Source organism: Myotis nattereri, assembly GCF_964212035.1.
Source record: "Myotis nattereri genome assembly, contig: HAP1_SCAFFOLD_96, whole genome shotgun sequence".
Taxonomy (NCBI): domain Eukaryota; kingdom Metazoa; phylum Chordata; class Mammalia; order Chiroptera; family Vespertilionidae; genus Myotis; species Myotis nattereri.
This window is the reverse complement of record NW_027669672.1, coordinates 88,183-105,876: the sequence shown is the minus strand read 5'-3', so window position 1 is coordinate 105,876 and position 17,694 is coordinate 88,183. Positions and strand designations below refer to the sequence as shown.

The following is a 17,694-nucleotide window of genomic DNA, read 5'->3' as shown; positions in this document are numbered from 1 at the left end:
CTGATCCACTGTCTTTCCTCAGATGGTGCCAGCTGCCCTCCCGTGCAGGAGTGGTTTGTGTACTCTGGGAACCCGCTGACGCACCCGGACCTCGTGAGGCCTCTGCAGATGAGCCTCCCAGGTACAGACGCCTCGGTCAAGCAGGGGACCGGTTGTTCCCCGTGGGGTAGAGTGCAGTCACGGATTCGTCTGGAGATGCATTTTCCAGAACTGCACACGCACTAGTTGCCAGTTCAGTGGGCCCAAAGGAGGGCCTCTGTTGCTCACGGCAGAGGGAGGGCGGCACGGGGACCTGCGTGGCCAGCCTGCTGCTGGGCTCCACTCAGGGTTTCAGACAGAGCCCGTCACCGCCGGACCCCAGCCCGACCCACTGAGCCTACAGGGTTGGGTTCCTGGTCCTCTGCACAAACCTGCTCTTCTTTCCGCTGCTGAGAGTGTATTTAAATGCATGGAAAGTTATTTTAACTGGAAAATAAGTTTCTTTTCCACGAGAGGTATCTTCAAACACATAATGAGAGGGAAGGAAAAGCACGTCACCGACAATGAGCTGAAGCGAATGCTTGCTTCCTACACGTTGCAGCAGCTCTCTGCTGTGTCTTTCTCCTGCCGTTGTTGTGATCCACGTTAACAAGCAAGGGGCTTCTTTCTCTGACGTTAGTGATGGAAATGCGTGCACAACAGGCAGACATGAAGCACTAAAAGTTAGACGTTAGGGGTTTACTTCCCAAACCATGGGGCCCAGGGGAGCCATGCACATTGTGGCTCCACAGCCAGCAGAACGGCCAGGCAGTGTCGGGCTCTGCAGCGGGGCCTGTTGCTCCCTGGAGTTTGGAGGCTGTCGGGCGAGTGGAGAGAGGGACCAGATGAGCTGGTGTCTCAGCCCAGCGCTCCTGAGGGCAGCGCTTGGGAACGGACTCCAGAAAGCGTTCCTGACCCTACGGGCACCGCGCAGGGAGGAAGAGAGCCGCGCCCTCGGAACACGGAAGCGCAGTGTCGTCCGGGAAATGCGTGTGCGCGGCCTTCAGACCAGGGCTCTGCTGACATTTGCCTCTGGTTCCTCTAAGCTTTAAAGCCCCAGGTGTCAGGAGGGAGAGGCTCGTATCCTTCGCTCTGGTACTGTCTTGCTAGACCAGCGGTTCTCAACCTGTGGGTCGCAACCTGTTTGGGGTTGAACGACCCTTTCACAGGGGTCGCCTAAGACCATGGGAAAACACATCTATAATTACGTATTGTTTTTGTGATTAATCACTGTGCTTTCATTATGTTCAATTTGTAACAATGACATTGGGGGTCACCACAACATGAGGAAGGTTGAGAAACACTGTAGAGGAAGCATGTTGCGACTCGCTGGTGCAGACTGATGTAAATGGACTCCGTGGACTTTTTATGCAGGGGGGACGCCTAGTTTGAAACTGCTGTGGCTGAACCATGAGCCCGGAACCCAAGCACGGCGTGTAGAGGTGCTCCTCGCTTGTTTTGACCTCTCCTCCTCGAGCGAAGAGCTGCAGGCTGTGGAGAGCCCCTTTCAGGGGCTGTGCTGCCTCCTCGCCTACCTGTTTGTGCAGGTAACCTGGGCTCCTTGTTGTGGCGTCCGTCTCATGTGAGTGGCAGCACTCGGTGCAGCCAGGCGGTGGCTGCATCCCTCTGTCCAGTGCTGGCCCTTGAGCACTGGCTCTGCCGGGCCTGCCTGCCCTTTGGTTCTGCGTCCAGAGCTTTAAGACGCAGAGACCCCTTCTGTTGTGTGACTGCTGGGTGGCCCTTCCTGTTCCTGGGCACGGGGTGTGGGGAGGGCCCAGCTGTGTGCCGCTTCAGCTTTCCCAAGTCACAGCCAGCCGTTCCTCCTAACAAGTTGAGCGTGTCCCTTCACACTCTAAGCTGAGAACGAAGTAACAGCTTCCTCCTGCGGCTCCTGGGACAATCCCAGGGTAGAAAACATGGGGAGTGCTTTGTCAGTGCGCCTGTGAGAAGGCTGCGCTCGCCGTCCCCGTCGCCATCAGTCCTCAGCCCACTGCACGGGCCAGGCCACTGGTACAGGCACAGCCCCAGGTCCCTGTCAGACCCTTCAGCAGGCTGGACAGCTCCTTCCTCATTCATTTTACACTTAGTTTACATATGAAAATTACAAAAGCCAATGAAAAGATTTGCCTTTTTCAGTTTTCCACACGCACAGCAGTGTCCATCCCCAGCCCCACCTCCCTGCCCCAACTGTCCTACTTTACATTCACTTCTGTCTCCGTTGTCCCAACCACAAGAGCAGAGGGTCTGTCTTCAGCCACAGAACTGTCTCATCACCTCCCCTCCAGGCCATCTGTCTTTGGCTCTGATCATGGGTCTTTTGGGCATAACCATGCATTTTATTTGTCTGGAGTGGGAAGTTGTGTGATTGTTTTCAATCTGAATTCACTTCACGTATAGCTGAGTTGCATTTCAGGGACCTCCCCGCTTCCTGGCCTCAGTGCCCACGGTGGTGTCCCTGGAATAGCGAGGTCCTGACGGTCACTCACAGGATCATCATTGCCCTCGTCAGTCTGCTAAGAAGGTGCACTTGTAGAATTCTCACACTTCCATGTAGCTGTGCTTAAATTAGATGCTTTTGGGTGTGATTTGGGATAAAAGTACATTCTGTTCAGTGTGCAATCCTGCACAGAAACTAGTCTGGGAAGAGCCTCCGGGAGGGCACATGCATTGCAGAGAGGGCGCTTAACCCTCCGCTAGCAGAGCCAGTGCTCTCCCTGTGACGCTCTGCAGTGTCATGTCACTAGGAGTTTGCAGTGTGGCCTTGTCCGCTGTAACTGGCGGCCGGGTGTGGGCGGTGAGAAAGCAGGGCAGGAGCAGTGCCCAAGGGCCCTCTTTAAACCACCTTCAAACGTGGCTCAGGGCAGGAGGTGGCGTCACCTGCCAACAGGCCCAGGTAAAACGCAGAGGCAGGTTGTGGCTTTGAAACTACTTCCTCTGCTGGGACCTGCGTCTGCGGAGGGGGCTCTTTTTTCTTGGTCACGAGAACCACTCCTTTGTAGACGGTGTTTTCCCCTGAGATAAGCAAGTTGTTATTTACACAAAGGTAACAACTACCTTGGAGTGAAAATGGAATAGGGAGGTGACGGTGGGTCGGAATGTTCAGAGCTTAGCAGCGTCAGTCTCCCCTCGCCGGGACTTCCCGCAGGGTGCACGTCCTGTTTGGAGCTCCCGGGTCCCTCTGAGGGGGTCACTCAGCTGGTCCCAGTCCTTTTCCTCCCTTGAGTAGGAGGCCCATGGAGTCTGCGTCCATCATGGCTCTTGGGTCCCTTCCCTGCCTCCCTGCCTCCCTGCCTCCCTGCCTGGCTCTTCTCCACATCTCTGCCTCCTTGTTTCTCCCTCATGCTCTTCCTAAAGCTTTCATTACATGAAGGATTGGCGGGGACTCATATTTTGAGGGTCCTGATTTCCTTTAAATTGGGGTTCGAAGATACAGCTTCCCCTGGGGCTGCTGAGGGTGGGTTCTCATCTCGGCCCTAGCCGCCCAGTGAGGCCATCTCCTCCATGTGACCCTGTCCTGTCCGCAGGCGCTCTGTCCAGCGTGGCCTGGGCAGTGGGAGAGAGGCCCTACTCACTTCCCCTTGCGTCTCCTCCGCTGCTTGAGATCTGAACGCCGTGTGCCTGTAGCCAGTCCTTGCGACCGTGTCCGGAAGAGCTAACGCTGGCCCTCCCTCCCTCGCAGGTGGACACACTGTGCTTGGAGGACCTGCACGCTTTCATCGCTCAGGCCCTGTGCCTCCCAGGGAAGTCAGCTGGGCATCTCGCAGACGTACAGGTACTGGCCCTGGGGACTGTCTCAGTGAGAGGACACCTGGCTGTGGTTGGGACCCAGCGACGTTAAACAGCCAAGCAGAGTAGAAAGTGCTCAAGCACCATGCCCTCTCCTGCTCTGTTCACAGGTGGGGAACTGAGGTGGAGTGGGAGGCTGAACGCAGCTTCTCGTGAAATGAAGGGGACGTTGACGCCAAGTGGGACTTTGTTGTCTGTTGACACTGGGTCGCCTCCCACCACCCTGTTATTGGCGGAGTTGAAATGGATTCAGGGCCCTCATGTCCAGCCAGCTTCTTGCCTCTTCCCTTTCCATGAGAAAGACCCTGTGCCCAGGAGTAAGGCGGTTTTGGAAAATGCCCTGGACAGCAGGCTGAGGGAAGCTGTGAGTGAGGGAAGGTGTTCTAATCTAAAGGAAGAAAAGCCAGCTCTCTGTGGTGATGCTGAAAGGGCAGCCACAGGTGAGGAGGCGCTGGTCTCACGGACATAGCACAAGGAGGAGCTGAGCAGGCCCGGGCTCCTCTCCAGGGGTGCTCAGTGCTCCGACGTGGCTTTTCCTGGACCAGCTGCAGCTGTCCGTGGTGCTCAGCCGACAGCTCCAGAGCACGGAGCGTGTTCCTTGTTCTGTAAGGGCTCCCCGTGCCTCATGCAGCCCGAGTAGAGACACGCGGAGGGAGATGGGATTTAGGGTAGAATCTGCAGAGTTAGGAGGGAAAGTCATCAAAGTAACAGACTTAACTAGAGAACACACGTAGCTCCCAGGGTCCCCCTTTTTAAGACCATCCCGCCCCCCCCACTCCCCCCACTGGCTTTGACTCCAGCCTCCTTCCAGACGGAAGTTCTCCTTTCAGAATGAAAGAATCAAGAGGACAGACAGACGCAGCTAAGCAGGTGGGCAGCCTCTGCCCTCACGCACGCTCCTGAAAAGCTCTCTGCAGACAACTCGGCCAGACCCAGGAAGCTGAGAAGTAGCCCCAGGACACAAGGGCCAGACCTGCACCTGCCGACCTTGGTGCCTGCTGTCCTCAGCGCCCGCCCAGCAAGGCTTGGGTAGTTTCCCTGAGGGCCGTCTTAGACGGCTGTGCCACTGCCACCCGGAGGCCCTGCCGCAGCAGCTTCCATGTGGAACCTGCAACATCGGACCAGGCCTTTCGGACCAGAAAGGTGACCTCAGAGCCTCCGACTTTAACGCTGTGGCCTGTGAAAGTCCCCACGTGGCTTAGATGAGGAGATTTCTGTCTGATAAGCAGCTGGAGCTCGGATCTGCTCAGCCAGCTCCCCACAGCCCCGCTTCTCCACTGGTGTCAGCCGTCGTCAGCCGTTCAGTGTGGGTCTCTTCCTGAGCAGCTTGTCGAGGAGGAAAGCAAAGCTTATTTTCCAAAACCTGACCTCGTAATTAGAAAAACGAAGCAAGGCAGATGTGGCTGAGAAATACTTTTCTGGGGAGAAGATATTCTGGAAAATGAAAATATATAACCACACTGGTTTTAACCACACAGGACCCTCGCCTGCAGACATAGGGAAGCTCAGGAGAGCACCCTGGACATGCGGGTGGTTCTGGGGTGAGCGCAGCGCTGCTGCTGGTGGTGTGGCCGGTGTAGAGCTGGAGGACAGCCGAGGGCCAGGCCCGGTGCCTGCCTGTCTACCACGCCCAGTGTGCCTACCGCCTCTGCTAGGTCCCACCTTGTACAGAGGAAAGCCATGCTAGGAATCGGAGGTGCTGGTGCTGCCCCTCCCGTCCCGAGGTGGCAGAGCTGGGCCCACGTTCTCTGCAGCCCTGACACCTGCCCGAGACCAGATCGTGCATCCCTTTCCCACTTGGGACTCCTGGGGCAGCGAGAAGCCTGCAGCGGGAACACCGTGTGGCGGGGGCTGTGGTTCTGCCGCAGGGGGTAAGGTGGTGGCTCTGAAGGCTGCCCGGCGCTGCTTCCTGTGCCAGAGCAGACGGGTGCCGCCTGGTCAGGTCGCTTGCTGTTGACTCACCGAGGCTTTATGTTCACTGAAGATCTCTAAGAGCAAACACTGTCTGTCACTTAGGTTCGTTGTTTCTCAAGAACAAACTTTCCAGTTTAAAAACCAGTGTCATCTCCCCCTTGATAGGAGCCTGCCTGTGGAGAGCTGCTGAGGCCAGAGGGCCTGGGCACAGGTGGCCCCGCCCGCCCCGGGTTACCCGGCTTGCGGAGCCCATCTCCCTCTTCAGCAGGGAGGGAGCTTGACCTTGAACAGGCTTTAGAGGACATCAGCAGGCCATGGTTTTAGGACAATTTGGAAAGCAGTCCTGGACAGCAGATGCCTTTACTCATCCTTAGAGCGCCCGGTAATCCCAGCTTATGGTGAATTTCCCAAGATCAGGTATTTTTTATGTCGGTCAGTGAAGTGAAACCTTACTTACAAAGGGGATAAAGCGTCACACTCCTGACTTATTCTGGTTTTGTGACTGAATTAGACAGGCAGTGACGTCCAGGGGGCAGCTGCTGAACTTGAGTTCCTCGGCGGCTGAGCAGACGTGCACACGGCCAGAACCATGGACGCCTGCTGGGTGGCGGTGACCTGTGTGCCACACAGGCCAGAGGGAGGCGAAGGCTGTCACCCAGCAGGTCCCCCCGGTGGCAGGTTAGCTCTGTCTCAGGGCAGTCAGGATGTTTCCCATCAGGGAGACTCGCCAGCAACAAGATACTTTGTGTTGGGAAGGTCGTCTTAATTGTAAAAGTTGTCAGCCCCTCAACCCTGTAAGCCATTGTGTCCTCAGTGATAAGTATTTATTTAAAATGGTGTTTTTAGTAATCACACTCGTGGTTCGAACAACCGAGGGTCCCGTTTCCATCACAGGGACCCGTCGGCACCTACATGAGGCTCTGGGCGCAGAGTGCACTCCAGAGCTTGCCCGAGGCTCAGCTTTGCGGGGGAAGGGGCCGCTCACAGGGCATCTGGGCGGGCGGGCGTGTGACGTGGGTGTGTGGGCTCTTCCACAGGCCCCTGCCTCCGAGCCTCGGTCCTGAGTGGTGCGGTTGTGTTGTGAGCACAGGCTCGGGTCTGTCCCCAGGTGGGCTGCGTGTCACCTCCTCTGTGGTCTGATCTCCACAGCTCGATCGCGTGGACCCCAGAGCCGTGCAACTGGGCTCCCTCCTGGTCCGCGGCCTGACCATGCTGCTGCTGGTCAACAGCGCGTGCGGCTTCCCCTGGAGCACGAGTGACCTCATGCCTTGGAACATCTTTGACGGGAAGCTGTTTCACGAGAAGTACCTGCAGACCGAGAAGGGGTACACGGTGGAGGCCCTCGTGGAGCAGAACGTGAGTTCCGGTTGTCCCACAGGCTGGGCCAGTGGCTCGTGAAACTCCCAAGTCCGTCGCCTGGCACAGGGAGGTCAGTGCTGTGTCCTCACGCCCCTCATATGAGGGCGGGCACAGAGACCCCAGCGCAGGCCCAGAGCCGCATACACACTACCTGGCACTCAGGAGCTAGAGCGTCCAGTTTCCGTCACGTCTCCTGGCCTAGGACCCCAGACGTCTGGGGGGGGGGGGGGGGCGGGACGTGCGCCCGCAGCTCCCGCTGGGTCCCCCCTCGTGTACAGTGGCGAAAGCAAGCCTTCCTGGGAAGCAGAATTAAAAGCATCCCTGAGGTGCTGGTACTGCCCCTCCCGTCCTGAGGTGGCAGAGCTGGGCCGCGCCTGTTTAACTCTCAGGCGCTTACCTCCGCCCCCCTTTCATGCGAGAACAGATGTTTCCTGCAGAGGTGCCTCTGTGGATGCCAGGCAGGAGTCGTGGCCCCTTACTACCTGGAAAGATTCTGAGGCTGGAGGGGAGGTTGGGGCGCAGGCTGCAGTCCGGCCTCATGAGTGCAAAGCATGTGATTCCTGGAAGGTCTCCTACGAGGCTCGGCCAGGCTCGCATGCGCCTGGCAGGGAGGAGACTCGGAGCTCCCATGGTCGTGTCTCACGCATGGCGGGGTGTCCCGGGAATTTAAGTTCAGAAGTTAGAAGCCGCCAGAATGTCAAGTGTGGACGACAGGAGCAGGATCACGAGGGAAGATATTGCTCCCACGGGGCTGGTTACCGCAGCAGGGACGAGGGGCGGAGCTGCGAGTCTGCACCATGGGTCTGTCTGCTCTCTAGCATCTCGACCCCGTGCAGAGTGGCTGAGTGCACAGCCTCTGGCTTAGAACAGGCGGCAGGATGGGGTGTTCATGAAGTGGGCTGGGAGACGGGTTCATTCCTCCGTCAGCTGCTCGCACATGTGCAGTCGTACCACTTCGGCGGACAGACTTTGAGGTCAGCTTCTGGTGGGTGACCCAGGTATCACAACGGGACGTGAAGGTGTTTAGGGTGTGTCTGACCTGCAGAAGAGAAGACATCACTGCTGGTTACTGTTGGGACTCGGGAGAGCGGCCAGGTCAGAGGCCAAGGGACGTCCTGCAGTGTCCCCAGCCCGCGTGTCTGACGCTGGTCTGTTTGCAGAGGGCGCGGCTCACCCAGTTCCACCAGCTGAAGTCCGTGGTGTGCAAGGCCTGCCTGCGGGAGGACCGGCGCATCGCCAGCCGGCAGCTCTGGCAGCCACTCCACTCAGGTGGGTCGCCGCAGGTCTCAGGAGGAAGGCTGGGCTGAGGCATGGCTTTGACTTCGGTTCCATTAGGAAAGAGCATGTCGGAGGGTTCCTTGGTGAATTCGTGACTCAGAGCTGCTTTGGGTGGGAGCCCTTCTGGGGTCTGGGGCACAGGCCCTGCTGGGCGGCGTGTGCTTGACACGAGTTTATACTTCCCCACACGGAGCGTCACGCAGCAAAAGCAGATGCAGAGAAGACAGTTAAACAGGAAACAGTAACTTGAATCACGCAGCTGTCGGTGGCTGTGGACCGTCCCGCGTTTTGCGGTGCCTGTGCTCCCATCTCTGTGCTGTTCTCTGCGGCTGGTGTCCCCTCAGCACCGGCCAGCGGCAGAGCTGGCTCCGCCCACTTAGCTCCCCACCTCAGCTCGGAGGTTGCTTTCATTTCTCATTATACATCGTACTTGTAGCTGGTCTTTTCCGTAGGGTAGAGTACGATAGTTTTTACGGAATTATAGATGAGCAGGTAATTGGATTTTGGGTCAGTGTCACCTCCGCCAGCAGCGGTGGAGAGCTCTAGCTTGTGTGCCCTCACTGACCGATACGGGAGGAGGCAGAGCACCCTCTGGCCGCTCTGTGTCTACCAGTGGATGGGCCTCTTGTTCGTCAGCAGATCTCAGTGATTTCGTGGCCTCGTTTCGTCAGCATCCACGCCTGTGGCTAGAGCAGCCCCTTCTTTCTCGGTGGATAAGAGCCCACCGCAGCCTCCTCCCCAGTGGGCGGTCCTTGTTCTGCTTGGCACAGCCTTGCACACATCCTTCCTAGAACCATTGTGTTACGAGGTCAGGACAGCACCTGGGGGCACGTCCAGCTCCTACCAGGTGCCCTGTGGGATCTGATGCAGGGCAGAGCCTGGGGAGTAAAGGGACTGAGGGCAGCGAGGACGGGTCGGGGCAGGGGGCAGCTCTGACCTCACCCTACTCTCCCGGGTGAGCCTTCTCCTACCAGCACAGGCAGGCTGCCCTCGGGTGTCCCGGGATGCAGGGCTCTGCCCAGTGAGGTGGCCGCTAGGGGAGCCTCTGCGTGTGCAGAGCCTAGTCATGCTAGCAGGCACCTTCCTTCTGTGGGTCCTTGTGAAACCCCACATTTCTAACACGTACGTCGGGCCTCGTCAGACCTCCCGTGTTAAAGTCTGGTCGGGACAGATGGCGAGGAGCTGGGGGAGGAGGGGGGGTAGGTGAGGATGTGTGTCTGGAGCATTGGGTCTGGCGACTGAGGCCCTGCACTGGTCCTCACAGATGCAGGTCCTCATGGGCGCGTGCCCTCCGTCTGCTCCCATCACTAGCACAGGCCCCGGGGCACACGTCCAACCACAGGCCTCCGTCCCCCCAGCACTGGCACAGGGCCCCCCATCTGCGTTTTCACGGGCTCTCCCTTCGATTGTAAAGACACAGAAGTTGGACACTGCTGCCCCTGCTCCAGGCCTGCACGTGGCGTGTCATGGGTCAGGCATTGGTGCCTGCTCATGTCCTGGTGTCCCCACAGGGAGGCGGGGAAGACCGGGATCTGGCGCCCATAGGACGAGCTTCGGAAACAGCCGGTCAGACCAAGGACAGCACTGGAGAGAGCAGGGCCCAGGTAAGAGGGCACTGCCCGCACGGCTCGGTCAGTGCCGCCCACAGTGTCAGTGCCTGCGTCAGAGACAGGTGTGCTTGCCAGGGAGCGGTAGGTGGGCACACAAGAGCCCTGCGCACTGCACAGTGAGGCAGGGGTAGGTCCTCACCTGCACAAGCTGGTCTGTCTGTTCCTGGTCAGTTTTGTACCCGTCATTCACCTGGTCAGGGCCCCAGACCTGCAGACCTCGTCACCTTGCAGGGAAGGTGTCGGGCAGCCCAGGCCCTGGGCCTCTGGCTGAGGCTCAATGCACCTGCTTGCCCAGGACAGCAGAGCCCGAGCGCGTGACGGGAGACCCGGGCTGGCCAGTCTGGAGTCAGGGGCCACATCCGTCCCTCAGAACCCACCTCTTCTCCATCTTCCGCTCCGTGTCCCCCACACGTGGCCAGGTGAGGCAGCCACAGTGACCCTGGCTGGGGCTGTCATTTCCCTCTCCTCTGGGCCTTAGGAAGTCAGGGAGGACGAGATAATGCCAGGTCCGGGTGGAGAGGGCTGCAGGCGAGGATGGGCCTGGAGTGGGCAGGCCATGCGTTCGCGTGGACACCACCTCTGGGCACGGGGTTCCTATGCATACTTGTGCAGCATCTGTGCCCCCTTGAGTTCGCCCAGCTTCCTTCGGTGCCCAGCCTGGGGCACGCTGTGGTTCTCTGGTTCTGCTCTTTCATGATGGAAAAGAAACACTTAGGAATGAAAACAGCCCATTCAACGTCAGCTGTGATTGAAAAATAAAACTTGAGTGTGAACAGTTTGCACGTGGCCCAGGCCAGGCGGAGGTGCCTCCAGGCCCCTGTGTATGCAGCCTCTCAGAATAAGAGGCATTCCACCCCCTCCCCAGGCAGTCGGGGTTTCCACGGAGACAGCCTCAGCCTGTGCTGCGCGGGCGGCATCCTGCGCCCAGAGGACCGTGTGGGTGCCGCAAGCACAGTGACCATGCCCTCCAGGTCTTTCCCGAGGTGTTTTCACGGTTAGCTTCCTGGCTTTTCCCTTCATAGGTAGAAGCTGAACTGTTTCAGTAGAGTTTTTTTTTTTAATATATTTTTATTGATTTCAGAGAAGGGGGAGAGAGAGAGAGGGAGAGAAACATCAATGATGAGAGAGAATCATAGATCGGCTGCCTTCTGCACGCCTCCTACTGGGGATGGAGCCTGCAACCAAGGCATGTGCCCTTTACCAGGAATTGAACCTGAGTCCCTTCAGTCTGCAGGCCGACGCTCTGTCCACTGAGCCACACCAGCAAGGGCTCAGTAGAGTTTTTTCTATTAAAAAACAAACAATGTTAGTTGTACTGAAATAGCCAGGATGAAGCCATGTTTTAAAAAATCAGTAAAGCAACCTGACCGTGGTGCTGGCCTGGTCACCCTGGCCATCACTGCCCGCACAGAGAGGCCATGCATGAGCACCCAGCCTGCCCACGGCACCATCACCTGGGGAAAGCCGTCTGTCCTTGCCACACTCCTTCAGCCCCCGCTCTTAGCTCCCACTGTGTTCAGTGCCAACCTTCTGCGGGTGCCGTGTGCGTGTCATAGGATCTGGGTACCTGCCGCTGGGCACGAGGAGTCCAACTCCAGCAGAGCTGGGCCAGCTCTGTCGTGTGTCCTTCCCTGGCCGAGTGTGAGGCTGGGTGCTGGCCTGGGGAGACCGTGGCTGCAGGCAGTGTGCGGGGTGCAAGCGGACACCCAGGTGGCACATACAGGGGGTTGTATTGCTCACTGCATGTGGCAGTGCCCATATGTTTTCTAACTTTAGGGGTTTCTATGTGAAAAGTGTTTTGTGTGCACACACAGTCTCGTATTGTGACCAGGACATTTTTTTTTCAGGTTGGGTAATCCAGTTTTTCAGTTTTAATCGCCGTGATTGGATTACTTCTTTACTCGGCCAGCACGTTTTTGCTGGGTTTTGTCTCCTTTTGGCCACACGGGAAGTCCCAGGGCTCCTCCTGCCTGGGAAGCTCTGCAGGGCGGAGAGGGCAGGGAGGGGACAGGGAGGTGCGGGCATCAAAGCTCCAGGACCTTTTAACCTCCTTGCTGGTGTGAGGGATGAGGTGTGAAATTCCACAGCCAGCAGCTACCAATTGGCTTGGGATTTCTTCAGGTTGTCATTCTCTGGGTGCTTCTGAGGGAGGCGGCTGTAAAACTGCCTCTGATCCCCCTGGGATAACAAGGGCGGGGCCAGGCCCCAGCCCAGAACCTCACACTTTGGAGAGGCGAGAGCAACAAAGACCCCTGGCCCTCCTGGGGCGTCATCACCTCAGGAGCCTGGCAGATTGTGTGGGAAAAGCATGAATTGTTGAGTGTGGGACGGATCACCTGTGGCTGCCGTGTCGGGGAAAGGCAGGTGGGCAGCCGCACCAGACGGGCACCCTGGGCCCTGCTGTAGAAAGAGCTCCGTGCTATCTTCCCTGGACTCGGCAGGATGTTCCCGTGGGCATCTCCCTGGGAAGCTCCAGTGCGGGGGAGCGGGGGGGTGCCTGGTGTTGAGAGCGGCGCTGACGCTCACTTTCCACGCGAGGCTGCCTCCATCGCCATCATGGAGTCAGTGTGGGCGAAAGTCCAGTGCCAGGCGGGCCCAGGGGAGCCGAGCCGAGCCCCAGACGCCCTCGCATTGCCTGGCGCCTGCTTAGAGATGGTGGTTTCTCCCGTGTGCACCTTAGACAGATTCCATTCTCACTACGGTTTCCTGTCTGTGCAGGAAGCAGACAGCAGGAGCCGGACCCGTGGAGAAGGGGCTCCTCCTCTGGGTAAGTCGCCCCTTCCGTCCTCAGAGTGCGCTGTCCACCAGACACCGACGTGAGAGACACTGCCACAGCATAGGCCACGCCAGGGGCCAGACGTGAAAGGGAGCCAGGTGTCAGGACCTGCGGACAGGCCCCTCCCTCAGCTAACTTGGTTTCCAGAAAAGTCTTTTTTCTCTAGAAAAAGGTTGGTGAGAACAGATGGCGAGTCTGGACTTGAAACCCCGGCAGCACCTTCCTTGTCATCGGAGCCATGGCTGTTCTGCCTGGAGGGGACGGGCTCGGGGTCCAGGCCTCGCTTTCTGCAGGGAGGGAGGGCATCTGCCCAGCTCCTCCGCAGGCCCGTGGGGAGCCTGTGGGCTGGTGCTCAGAGGTGTCGCTCCCTCCCATCCCAGCACCCCTGGACCTGTGTCCTCTCTCAGATTCTGACCACAGTCCTCACAGGTCACGCTCCCAACTGTCTGCTTGGGTCCTCGCTTCCTCCCTTCACTTCACTGGGAGTGTGTGCTGTCGGGCGTGTGCCGACGGGCTGGTCTCGGCCCAGGCTGCAGGCCTCCAGCAGGGGTTCCCTCTTGGAGAGGAGGGCGCAGTGAGTGTCAGGAGCCTGATCGGGGTGTCTGCTGCTCTTGGTCGTTGGGCCCTGGAGAGCTCTTAGCATTCAAGACATTTAAAAGGAGCCGAGTCCCAAGCAGTCCCCGCTGACAGGCTTTCCAGGAAACCCCAGAGGTGGCATGCTGAGCCCGGTGACCTGGAGCCTTGGTAACGACTAGAAGTTGAAAGCCAGGCCCTTCGCAGCAGCCGTGGCCTAAACCTGGGGGAGGGGTGACTGCCTGACTGACCCCCAGCTCCCAGAAGGACTCCTGCACGGCCCCCCCCCCACCCCCCGCCCCGGCTGCCCTCCTCCAAGCAAGAGCCCTGCAGGCAGCTCAGGGCGTGGAGCCCCGGCCTGTCTTGTCCTGAACCCCGACCTGGCATTTCCCAGACGTGGGTGCCGTCTCCAGGGTGTCATGCGTCTGTGTTTCTGACGTGTGAAGTAGCCTCGCTTCCTGCGGCTCCTTTGTACGGATGTTAGCAGATCTGGCTGCTCTTCAGGCATGTCTGGTAGGACCTACAACCTGATTTCCCAGGTTTGGAAATACCCCCTTTTCATTTCTCTCAGGGGTGTTTTCTGTCTAAATCCTAACGTTTTGTTCCTTTTGTTTCTGCTGCCTCAAAGTGTCTTTTTGCTGCCCATTTGTGCACTTTGAAGTAAGCTCTCGGCCCCTAGATGTTGGTCGGCCCCAGGATGATCCTCTTCCTTCCTCACAGCTCAGGTCTCGCGGGTCAGGGAGCTGTCTGTGCCGTCAGCAAGCGTAGCTGTTGGCCGAGGGGCGGTGGGGGCGTCTCTGCACTCGTTTCCAGTGTTTGGTCTCTCCCCAGTGGAGGTGAGGACTGAAAATAAATAAATAAAGCAAGTGATGTGCAGAGGCCACAGCTAGAGCGTCATGTTCAACATGGAAAGGTGGGAAACGTCCTCCAAGGAGTAAGACGGGTGCCAGCTCTCACCAGTTCTAGTCGCCATTGTTCTGGAAATTCTAACCAGAGCAATTGGGCAGTAAAAATAAACAAAAGGCATTCACAGTGCAAGGAGAGGAAATGTCTCTGTTTGCAGATGACATGACCTCACATGTAGAAAATCCTAAGGACGCCCCCCAAAACTGTCAGAACTACTAAATGAATTCAGTAAAGTTGCAGGATACAAAACCAACATACAAACACCAATTGCGTTTCTATACACGAACAAAAGACTCTCAAAAAAGAAACTAAGAAAAACAGTCCTATTTACAATAGCATCCAAAAGAATAAAATACTTAGAAGTAAATGTTACTGAGGAGGTGAAAGATCTGTGTGCTGAAAACTACAAAACACTGATTAAAGAAACGGAAGACGACACCTGTAAGTGAGAAGATATCTCATGCTCCTGGTAGGAAGAATTAATATTGTTAAAGTGCCCATGCTGCCCAAAGCAATCCACTGATTTAGTCACATTCCTATCAAAATTCCAGTGGCCTTTTTCACAGAAATAGAACCAAAAAGAGGTGGTGCTGGAATGAAAAATCCACTTGGGCTCAAAGACAGGTCTCAGCAGCCAGGAAAACCCACTCGGAGACGGGGCAGTGGTTGAACCCGAGAAAGGCGAGGAAGGACTGAGCGGGGGGCGCGTGCTGCCCTCACGCAGACACGCTGTCGCAGAGCGAGGAGAGACTCTCCCAGGAAACACTGGCAGGAGAGTCCCCAAGGCCGGGGCGGCACGGAGCACGGGCCACGTGTCGCAGCCCTGAGAGCACCTGGTGAGTGAGGCCAGGCCAGGTGGACACGGCTGGACACGTGAAGCATGGCATTTGGGAAGGGGATCTGAAGGCGGGAGACTGCAGCTCCTGCCAGTCAGGCAGTGGGTGCTCCTGGGAGACCTCCTCCAGCCTCGGGTTCAGATCCACAGGTCAGCTGCTGTGTGCACACCCCCCCACACACAGCTACACACACAACACATACCCCCCACACACACACATATAGCCACACACCCCTACACACAGACCCCTACACACACCCTAGGTTGGGCCATGTCAGTCGGAGCTGCAGCTGACAGTCCCCTCACTTCCTCAGGCACCCCCCTCCCTTGGGGACTTGCCCCCCAGGGGCCGCGGGGAGGTGTGGCCTCACTGCCCCAGGCTGGCTGAGGTGCAGGCACTCACACCATGAATCCCTGTGTTGCAGGTGGTCCAACTGACCTTCTGCCGGACCCCAGGCCCTCTCAGCTGGAGACGATCCCTTCAGACTTGGACATGCGACAGGAAGCAGACACATCCTGCTTAGGGACCATTGGGCACCGAGGTTCTCACATTGCCAGCACTCGGCACCGGGGACAAAGCTGTTCCGGCTCCTTCCCCCGCCAGCGGTCAGAGGGGAACTCGGGAACTCGGGTGGACGGCCTGCTGGCACGTGGATCCCCGCAGCCTCACCCCACACGGCTTGCCTTTGATGAGGGTGGTTGTATGTGTGAGATGCCACGGGGGTGGTTGCAGGGCAGTCGTTACAGCTGCTGGTCTGACCAGCCTGGAGGGAAACCTGCAGCCACAGGCCACAGATAGGAGTGTCTCCCGCCAGCGGCCTCGGGCTCGCACTGAGGTTAGAGCTGCTGCTCCACAGTGGCTCATCTCAGAGGCGGCCCAGGCCCTGGCTAAGGGCCCTCGTCCTGGTTGGGGCACACACAGCACTCTGCTGGATTCCTTGCTCAGATTTGTCAGAAATGCTGTTAGTCGCCTTAGCTGGTTTGGCTCAGTGGACAGAGCATTGGCCTGTGGACGGAAGGATCCTGGGTTCAGTTCCGGTCAAGAGCACGTGCCCGGGTTGTAGGCTCGGTCCCCACTGTGGGGCGTGCAGGAGGCAGCTGATCCATGATTCTCTCTCCATTGGTGATGTTTCTCCCTCTCCCTCTGAAATCAGTAAAAATGTATTTTTAAATAAAGAGAAATGCCATTGGTCACAAGGTTCGTGTTTCCACTGGGGAAGGAGATGCCTGGATTGTGGCCACCGTTTTGCCCAGACCTTGCTCGTGGCCACGAGGGCCCGTGAGGCCACGCGTCCCCTGCTTTGTCCGGCACAAGCAGCCCGACTGGGTCTGGCGTCTCCCTGCTGTGCTGTGAGGAAGGTCTGGTGCGTTGCCAAATATAAACAGTGAGAAAGTGTGACCGGCTTTGCTGCTTCTGGTTTTCGTTTGGGCCATTCGCTCACGTTCTAGATCCGAAAAGAACGAGGGTGGCAGTGAGGTCCGGCAGGGTCACCTGTGGCCTGGGCCGCCCCTCCTCCGCTCTGTGCCTCTGGTGGCATCTCCAGTTGGCGGGTTTGCTTCCGTGAAGGTTTCCCAGATGTGTACACTCTTGAGAGGAAAATAGTGGCGATTTCTGTCGATTTGCTACTGTCCTAATGTTACTTAATGTCAGACACACATCAGACCCTCACGCCTACAGCTTCCTCAGCACGGCGTTCTCTCGAAACGTCCTGTGAGTGAAATGACGGCGGGTCATGGCACAGGTGTGTTGTTGCGCAGCCCCAGGGGCTCCCAGCAGGCTGGCCGCGGCCGGGGTCAAGTCCAGGCCATCGCACGGGACTGGCTGCAGCCCCACTGCAGAAGGGACACGTGGCCTGAGGGGGCCAGCATGACGGGGTGCGGGCACAGGGAGGCTGGGAGACCCTGCCTGTGGCACGACCACAGCCCTTCTCGGAAGCCTCCTGCCCAGCTCCCTGTAGGGAAGGGAGTCCCACTGGGGGCGCCCCTCCCTTGAACCCACAGAGCCTCCGTGTGGCGCCCGTGCAGGAGGCAGCTGATCCATGATTATACACACGGCACACGCACAGGAGGCACCCCGTGCCTGCCGACTTGGAGCAGCTCCTGCGGGGCTGGTTCTGGGGACTGCGGCCTTGTCTGTGCTGCTTGGGTCTCTGCAGCCAGAATGACTCGGGGTGTGTCCTTGAGGGAAGAGAAGGTGCCGAGTCAGAGCTGACTGCCTCTCATAGCCTCCCGTGTCTCGGCTCAGAACCGAGAGCTACACGCTCATGGTTCTCATCTTAACTGTTTGGGTTTAAAGTTTCAAGCTCTTTCAGCACCTGCCACAGCTCAGGAAGGAAAGCAAGTCGTTTCCCAACTCACAGAGGAAAAGAGACCCCGCAGGAAGCGAGCCTGTGCCGTGTGAGTGAGTGTGTGTGTGTGTGTGTGTGTGTGTGCACCATGTGTATATATCTCTGCCTTGTGTGCGTGTGTGCCGTGTGAGTGTGCGTGTGTGTGTGCCGTGTGAGTGTGCACATGTGTGTGCCGTGTGAGTGTGCGTGGGTGCGTGTGTGTGTCGTGTGTGTGTGTGTCGTGTGTGTGTGCATGTGTGTGCCGCGTGTGTGTGCGTGTGTGTGTGCCGTGTGGGTGTGTGCGTGCGTGTG

The 17,694-nt window shown here is 58.1% G+C and overlaps 1 protein-coding gene across 1 annotated transcript in view; it reads left to right on the top strand.

Moving 5' to 3' along the window:
• Window positions 1–16,451, top strand: part of FAM120B (family with sequence similarity 120 member B) — a 32,245-nt gene extending 15,794 nt beyond the window's left edge. The window contains exons 4-11 of the mRNA XM_081115477.1: window positions 23–121; window positions 1,393–1,565; window positions 3,698–3,790; window positions 6,868–7,074; window positions 8,238–8,346; window positions 9,867–9,959; window positions 12,684–12,732; window positions 15,481–16,451. Of these exons, the coding sequence (XP_080971603.1) occupies window positions 23–121; window positions 1,393–1,565; window positions 3,698–3,790; window positions 6,868–7,074; window positions 8,238–8,346; window positions 9,867–9,959; window positions 12,684–12,732; window positions 15,481–15,493 (836 nt within the window). The 3' untranslated portion in view covers window positions 15,494–16,451. The remainder of the gene's footprint in view (window positions 1–22; window positions 122–1,392; window positions 1,566–3,697; window positions 3,791–6,867; window positions 7,075–8,237; window positions 8,347–9,866; window positions 9,960–12,683; window positions 12,733–15,480) is intronic.
• The last annotated feature ends 1,243 nt before the right edge of the window (window positions 16,452–17,694 follow it).